General features: G+C 38.7%; 1 protein-coding gene across 1 annotated transcript; it reads right to left on the reverse strand.

Moving 5' to 3' along the window:
* Window positions 1–2,669: 2,669 nt before the first annotated feature.
* Window positions 2,670–6,812, reverse strand: LOC117983624 (protein lifeguard 3-like). Its single transcript, XM_034970239.2, has 6 exons — window positions 6,702–6,812; window positions 5,773–5,829; window positions 5,409–5,499; window positions 4,618–4,740; window positions 3,963–4,118; window positions 2,670–2,822 (listed from the first exon to the last, which is right to left on the reverse strand). Exons 1-6 carry the CDS (start codon window positions 6,770–6,772, stop codon window positions 2,670–2,672), a joined length of 651 nt encoding a protein of 216 aa, XP_034826130.2. The 5' UTR covers window positions 6,773–6,812.
* Window positions 6,813–8,360: the final 1,548 nt, after the last annotated feature.

Here is an 8,360-nt window from a genome sequence, read left to right on the forward strand (position 1 = left end):
ACTAGTTTTAGCATAATAAGAGAAGAAGTATATTATAGAGTATAATAAACTACTTTAATCTACTGGTTTGTGACGTCTTCCATGCATGTTTTGTTACCCTAAGCTATCATCTCATTTGTAAATTGAGTATATGTAAGAACATGTCCCATTTGATTTATTTGTAAGTAATAGGCTACTTGACTCATTTTCTAACTTGACTAATTTCGTCCAATAAATGATTATTTATTATAGTATTTTGCTTAAGACAACGAAATATATCAATAACAATTATTAAAAACGCAGGATGGATATATAAATCCAATTTAAAAAAATACAGTTTTTATTTTTATTTGAAACTCAGAAAACGCTGTCAGCCATGATGTGACGTGTGTTAAATATGTAAACAAACAAATGTCATCCCTATTGACTAACGTAGTATCCATATATATAAAATTTCAAGTCCTGACTAACTTATATATCAACGCACAGCCTAAACATCTATACGGCTGGTTCTAGATACATGAAATTTGGTGGGTGTATTCTTTGTAGGTAAAGAGAAGGTATCCACTAGGAAAGGATTTTTTGAAATTCCACCCCTGAGTGGGTTAAATGGGGGTTTGAAATTTATGAAGTCCACGCGGGCGAAGTCACGAGCATAAGCTAGTTTTTATATATTTCTAAAAACTCATAGTAAACGTAAAAAATTATCGTTTTCTCTTTATAAATTGAATAAGTTATTAAGTAAGACTTACAACAAAGTGATCTTTGCAAAAATAAATTTGGGTTGCAGTCGTTAGTGATATAGGATCCCTTTAAGCAAGTCTTCGCGTGTTACGTATATTTATTTCACTGGGCACTCTAATCCACAACTTTCCTGTGGTCTTTATCGATGCGTTTTTACATTCTCGGATGATACAATAACGATAATTACTATATTTTTCATGTAAACTAGTATAGAAGTCATGTTTATTAAACTTTGGTAGGTTATGCTGTTGTTTACAAATGCATGACGTCAGAGCACAGATAATCTATCGGCCAAACATGGCCGACAGTGTTTTCACCTGTCTATGAAAAATATATTTTTAAATTAAAGTTTTACGGTTTTTAGGGCGCAAAAAAATATAGTGTTAATTTTTTTGATCTAATAGGACAAATATTAACCATTTAAGACCTACTTAAAAAAAGTGTCAACTAGCCTATTATAATATCCATATACATACTAATATTGCGAAAGTAGCTTGTCACGGCCCACCCGTTTAACCAGTTTTGATAAAACTTTGTACAGAGATAGCTTGCACTCCGGGTAAGGACATAGGCTACTTTTGATCCCGGAAAATGAAAGAGTTCCCACAGGATTTTTAGAAACCTAAATCCACGCGGGTGAAATTGTGGACATCATCTAGTACGTACTACAATAAAATCTGTTTATTGCCTTAGGTACGCACTAAGGTAAGTTTGACTTAACGGGCTTGCGTTTCGGAAGTCCGGGGTTTGAACATTTATACAGGGTATAACCAGAACGCTGGCAAAAACGAAGACAGATCATAGTACTGATGATTACTGATATGATACCACAAAAAAAAACGCGAAAAAAGGTATACAAAATCCTATAATTTCGTAAAAGTTTACGATATGTTGCAAATAAAACAGCTGACTGACGCAAAAGGTCGACGAACGTTGCGTATAGAGTCAATGTGCATCGTAGGTGAGGCATTGGCCCGAGTTTTGCACGCTATACATTGCGGGTTCGAAAAACACTAATACACTAAAACTACAAAATGAGGCAAACGGTTTTTTTTTATTTATTCAGATACAAGTGAGCCCTTGACTGCAATCCCACCTGGTGGTAAGTGACGATGCAGTCTAAGATGGAAGCGGGCTAACCTGGAAGGGGTATGGCAGTTTTTAATAAACCCATGCCCCTCTGGTTTCTACACGGCATCGTACCGGAACGCTAAATCGCTTGGCGGCACGGCTTTGCCGGTTATTGGTATTGGATTGTGTTTAAGTAGTATTACAATAATGCTAAGTTTTTGCTAGCGTTCTGGTTACACCCCGTACCTAGCCCCCGCGAAACCTAGACGTATGTCTAGGTTTCGCACCTGAGTCAAAGCTTTACAAAAGCTCAGTCTCAAATCGTCGAGAGGCAAAACAAACTATTATTTGACGACGTCTGAAAGCGTCTACAAAAAATGTGAAGGACTCTCTTACGCTTTGATATAAGACACTGCCATTTACAATTTTCAAAAAACTATTTTATTTAAAAAAAACACTTGTCAGCACAATAGTCAGTTAGAGCCCAAGCATCCAACAGTGGAAGTCCACAAGCTGTTTATGATAATGATAGAGATTAGACTTATAAAAGAAACAATCAAACAATCTCAAAAATATATATAATAAACACTAAGTAACTATAACATATAGTATAACATGGCAATCAAGTACAGACTTAAGATACAAAAGTTCATATATAGAACACTGCAATAGGTTTTCTTAAACCTAAGATAACCCTTGATTTTCTTGACAGACAGACAGACAAACAGACAGTTCAAAGTGATCCTATAGGGGTTCCTTTTTCTTTTTGAGGTCTGGAACCCTAAAAATTGCATTATACAAAACAGTTTTACATCTATGTTTGTGTCCCATTTTTCAAAGTGTCCTAAATCATTGCTCTCCAGTTTAGTGTATTCTTAATCGCCGTCTAAGCTGGCTAAAATCTGCAAAATGTGTAGGAACAAATTCACAATGGATGTGTACAGCATGTACGCCGCCAGAGCGTAGTCTTCTTCGCTGATTTCTATCGATTTACCGCCTAGTATCATCTGTAGTTCCATTACCAATACCTGAAAATTATATAAACCAATTTTTCAATCAATTATTGTCCTTTATTTACCTTACCTGTGTACATGTAGGTATCATAGGGTAAGGCACATAGTTCGAAAAACCGATACACGTTGGGGTCCCAAGGTGCGGTGGCCGGACGATAACAGGCGAGTCGCAGGGAGCCGCTAGATCCTGGCGGCGCAAGACCGTCGCGTGTGGAAGTCCCTACAAGAAACCTATGTCCAACAGTGGACGTCTATTGGTTGTTGATGATGATTTTTGAGACGATAGGCCTCTTGTGGGCACTTCCACATGGTCTTGCGCCGTCTGAATCCAGCGGTTCCCTGCGAATCGCCTGATGTCATCCGTCCTCCTAGTGCGGGGTATTCAAACGCTGCGCTTTTCGGTGTGAGGTCGCCATTCCAGCACTTTGGGACCCCAACGTCTATAAATTTTTCAAATTATGTGCCCTGCCACTTGACACTTCAGCTTTGCCATCCGCTGAGCTGTCAGTTACTCTGGTTCCCCTACGGATCTCCTTATTGCTGATTTGATCATGTAAAGTGATCACCAAGCTATCTCTCTCCATCGCTCGCTGCTGTTGCCCATCTATACTAATATTATAATTAAATTAAGGAAAGGCATTCCGAACCAGTGGTAGATGCATCCGACTATTCGTAAGCACTTGTAAAAGTTTATACGAATAAAAAAGATTTTTATTTCATTTCATTTCATTTCATTTCATAAAGAGGTAAAGTTTGTGAATTTGTTTGTAGAGGGTAATCTCTGGGACTACCTACTGAACCAATTTTGAAAATTCTTTCACTAGTAGAAAGCTACATTGTTGCTGAGCGACATAGGCTATATTATATATTTTTTTAATTAGAGATCGGGGCAGGTGGCTAGAACTATGTATAGACTGATTCTTTTAGTACACGTACCTACCAGTGGCGTGCACAGAGTTCAAAGCCAGGGTAAGCAGTAGTTAGGAAGGTATCTACTTACATTGAGTATTAAGCTATTTCAACTAGGGTAACTATTTCTTGGGTAAGTAGTGCTTTTATGCCTCTATGAGCTGCACGCCACTGGTACCTACCTACCTACGTACGAGGCATTACCTCGAATAAAGATTTCTTTCTTTCTAAAAACTATCAACTTACGATTATTTGGAATATAGTTGAGATGTACAGAATGGCCAAGACCAGCGGTTTGAAGTAGATGCCGAAACCAATAGACGCGATGCTTACGCCTAGCGATAGGACCATCAGCACAACCCCGATCGCTAATATGTATAAGTACCACGCTGTAAAGTCAAACTGAAAACGTAATAACACAAGTTGATAATTGAAAAATCCGTGACTACAACGCCGCGTTCCCAGTGTCATCAGTACCCCTATCAGTACACATATTATAAATTCGAAAGTGTGTTTGTTTGTTGGTTTATAAGTTTGTTGGTTTGCCTTTCAATCACGTCGCAACGGAGCAACGGATCGACGTGATTTTTTGCATGTGTATAGATGAAGACCTGGAGAGTGACATAGGCTACTTTTTATCCCGGGAAATCAAAGAGTTCCCGCGGAATTTTAAAAAAATCTAAATCCACGCGTACGAAGTCGCGGGCATCAGCTAGTAAATAACTATTTTTATCGTTAGCGAATCGGAAGGGGGTTCTAATCAAAAAACCGTATCGGGCGCGAGCGAAAATCGAAAAGGACGTTAAAATCTACAAAATTACCAATTTTCTGAATTCCCGGAAACCCCCCTTTTTGGCCACCAAAGGACTATAATTAATAAAAAATGTGAAGAAGTACTCACTTTCGACATAGCAAGTAATAGGCAAATTGCCACAGTGACACTCGTAGCTAGAAGCGCAAACATTATAATATGAGTTTTGGCAACAGACGTGCTCACGCCTGCTAGGTTACTCATCGCTGCCACCTGAAACAGATTTATTTAAATATCGACCTCCTTCTGCTCGTCCTCCTCCTCAAGGTCCGGGGTTCAATTACCCAGCTGAGTTTGTTGTGGGCTCTTCTCAGACTTGGGTGCGTTTGTAACCCTCGAAGTTCGCGTAGTAATTATCACCACTATATCATGTTAACAAATTCAACAACCGACCATCAAACAGTGTCATTTATTAGGTACCTATTTTGAATTAATTATTTTACTTTGAATCCCGAGCACGCACCTCTAAATTTGTGGAGTTATACATACCTATCATTTTAAACAATGAAATACTACCTACTAGCTATAACGGTGAAGGAAAATATTGTGAAGAATGCGTGCCTGCCTAAGAGTTCTCCATAATGTTCTCAAAGGTATGTGAAGTCTACCAATCTACACATGGCCAGCGTGGTAGACTATGGCCAAAACGGCGATGGGCTGATCATGATGATGATGATGATGATATGATCACGTACGCGACGTCCTGCACCGTTTAAGTAATTAAATATCACTATGTATAATATATTATTACTTATAACGCCCGCAACTTCGAAAAGAGGTGCGTGCCCGGGATCGAACCCCTGACCTCCGATTAGAAAGCGGACTTCCTAACCACTAGGCTATCACAGCTTGATCATATAAATTATGAAAATAAAACTCACCGCTATAAAGAGTGCGATATAACTACAGGGTGCTACTCTCATACACTGCAAGCAGCACATCATAACATAGGACATGGCAATCATAACCCCTCTGGAAGATACCAAAAATAGTAAGGTATACTTAGATTTTAAGTTTAGTTCGAAGCCTCAATAGCTCAACCGGTAAAGGAGTGGACTGAAAACCGAAAGGTCGACGGTTCAAACCCCGCCCGTTGCACTATTGTCGTACCTACTCCTAGCACAAGCCTGACGCTTAGTTGGAGAGGAAAGCGGAATATTAGTCATTTAACATGGCTAATATTCTTTAAAAAAAAAAAGTTTGCGTGCTTTGAATTTTGGATTGTATGGATACTGGTGTACTTACGCAGAAAGAAATAACAATGGTCGACGATGAGTTCGATAGAACTCCAAAACGCTAGGCCTGCAATATAAAATACATGCGTTTATTATTTTCTTCTACTAATTAAACCTGTGTGCTACTCCTACTTGATGGAGATATTTTCTTCGTTTTGCAACGAATGTCGGTAACTTGCTTCACAAGCCACCTTGCCCCTTCGCTCTCCTCAACCTTGAAGGCTCGCTTCATTTAACGAGCTTCTGGCTTCAGGCTTTTAAGGGTAGAATAGATAAGACTACGTAGAGTCATGGTGTCAAATTACGTGCTGGGCCTTATTCCAGCTCTTCACTCTAACGAATGGTTCGTCGTTAGACTGCAGATTTTACTTATTAAATACTTAAGAATATATAAAACTAGATGACGCCCGCGACTTACTCCGCGTGGATTTAGGTTTTTAAAAATCTCGTGAGAAATTTTTGATTTTCCGGGATTAAAAGTAGCCTATGTACTTCCCCGGGATGCAAACTATCTCTTACCAAATTTCATCAAAAACGGTTAAAGGGCCGTGCAAAGCTAGCAGACAGACAAAAACACTTTCGTATTTATAATATTAGTATGGAAGTATGGATTTGCTGCGTAAAGACCGATCATATGGGTTTAATAAAAACTGCCATGCTCCTTTTAGTTAACCTGCTTCCATCTATTACCACCACCGCACCGGTGTGATCGCAGCCTACGTTTAAACAGAATTTTAAAAAATCTTGAGTACTCATAAACAATACTCATACTTCGCACCAGAAAGCATTGGATGACCCCCACTAAGTGGACAGACAATTATATCAAACATAGTACAGAGCCGCTGGATTCTGACCGTGGCGTATAGAATTAAGTCCTTACAAGAGATCTTGATGATATGGATGACGCTGATGACTCGTGAAGGAATATTATATACTTACGTGTTCAAAACGAAGACAACGTACAAAAACGTTAAAGCCAGCATCACCAATACTATGGTAAAGACGAGCATCACAAAGCCATTCCGCGACTCTGGGTCATAATTTAAGCTGCCACCAAGGTCTTGATAATATTGAGGATGTTGAGAATATTGATAATTCCTCCCGCCTGGCCTACTTTGTCTACTAACGTCAATTTGTTTACCTGGGCCATCTTTGACCTCTAAACGTAAAACAGAAATATATTATATAAATTGGTATAAAAACTACGTCCACAATAATAATAAAATGAGTTTTGATTCGAATTTTTAAATTTTCATTAGCCTTTATCGACGACGATTTGAAATTTTAGTAAAATGCATCTTACCTTGATGAAATTGTACCCAAACATCGGGATTTATTCGTTGCATATCAACCATTCGAACTACTGTGCTCTGTTGATCAACATTATCTAGCTTTTCAGTTTCTATGGCGTAAGTTACTTCTTTCGGATTTATCTTGGCATTTTCTTTGGTGTTCTGTTCTTTGATCTTTCCGGGATCAACAAACTGATTAGCAACTTCATCGATAGCTGAAATCTCATCAATGTTAATGATGATTTCCGACTTTTCATTGTTAGTTAGTTTATCTTCTAACTCACTAACCTCTGCCGATCCTTCAGTGTAACCGATCATTCGTCTTTTCAATAATTTATAATAACATTTGTAAATAAATACTATCAGATGACTTCATAGAAAATAAGCCAAATGCAAAATGTCACCCATATATTCTTCTTTGAAACGTCTTGAAAAGATTCAAACCTTTTTTTACATTTTATTTTATTTTGACAAGGTGAGTTTCTATTGATCTTATTTTAACTATATAAAATGACCATAAGAATATATCTAAAATAGATACATATTAAGTAAAGTAAAGAGGCAGCTAGGCAATAATCTTTAACACCAATTCAGATAGCCTTAGAACCATTCTTCCCTATGAGCACGCACATCCGCCATCTTGATTTTTTAAGAATTTTATGTACCTACCCATATTGACACTCGCGCCATCAAGAGGGCAAGAATCTAATGGAATATGATTTATCAAAATCGGTTGAGCAGTTGTTGACAAAGGAACGAACATACTTACATACCCTCCTTTTGGGCTTTTTGCAAACGGGTACCAACCAAACACATGAAATAAACTAACGAAGCAAAAGCTGATGAATGCTTACGCGCAGCGTGGGCAGCAGTGCATTTTTTTAATTCAGATACAAGTTAGCCCTTGACTGCAGTCTCACCTCGTGGTAAGTCATGATGCAGTCTAAGATGGAAGCGGGCTAACCTGGAAGGGGTGTGGCAGTTTTTATTAAACCCATGCACCTTTGGTTTCTACACGGTATCGCACTAGAACGCTAAATCGCGTGGCGGCACGACTGTTTCGGTAGGGTGGTGACTAGCCACGGCCGAAGCCTCCCACCAGACTAGACCAGAAATTTAGAAATTATAAAATTCAAACCCCTTCCAAGAATCGAACCCGTGGATCTCCCACTTATAAAACCGCAGTGCTTACCACTGCGCCAGAAAGGTCAGGCCGTCAAAAATGGTACCTTTCATACTGCTCAAAGTGTAGTGTAATAGCGAATGTTTCCCTCAATATTGTTCGCAGCAAACACGTCCTGCGTGT

This window comes from Maniola hyperantus, chromosome 7 (assembly GCF_902806685.2).
Source record: "Maniola hyperantus chromosome 7, iAphHyp1.2, whole genome shotgun sequence".
In the NCBI taxonomy this organism is placed as follows: domain Eukaryota; kingdom Metazoa; phylum Arthropoda; class Insecta; order Lepidoptera; family Nymphalidae; genus Maniola; species Maniola hyperantus.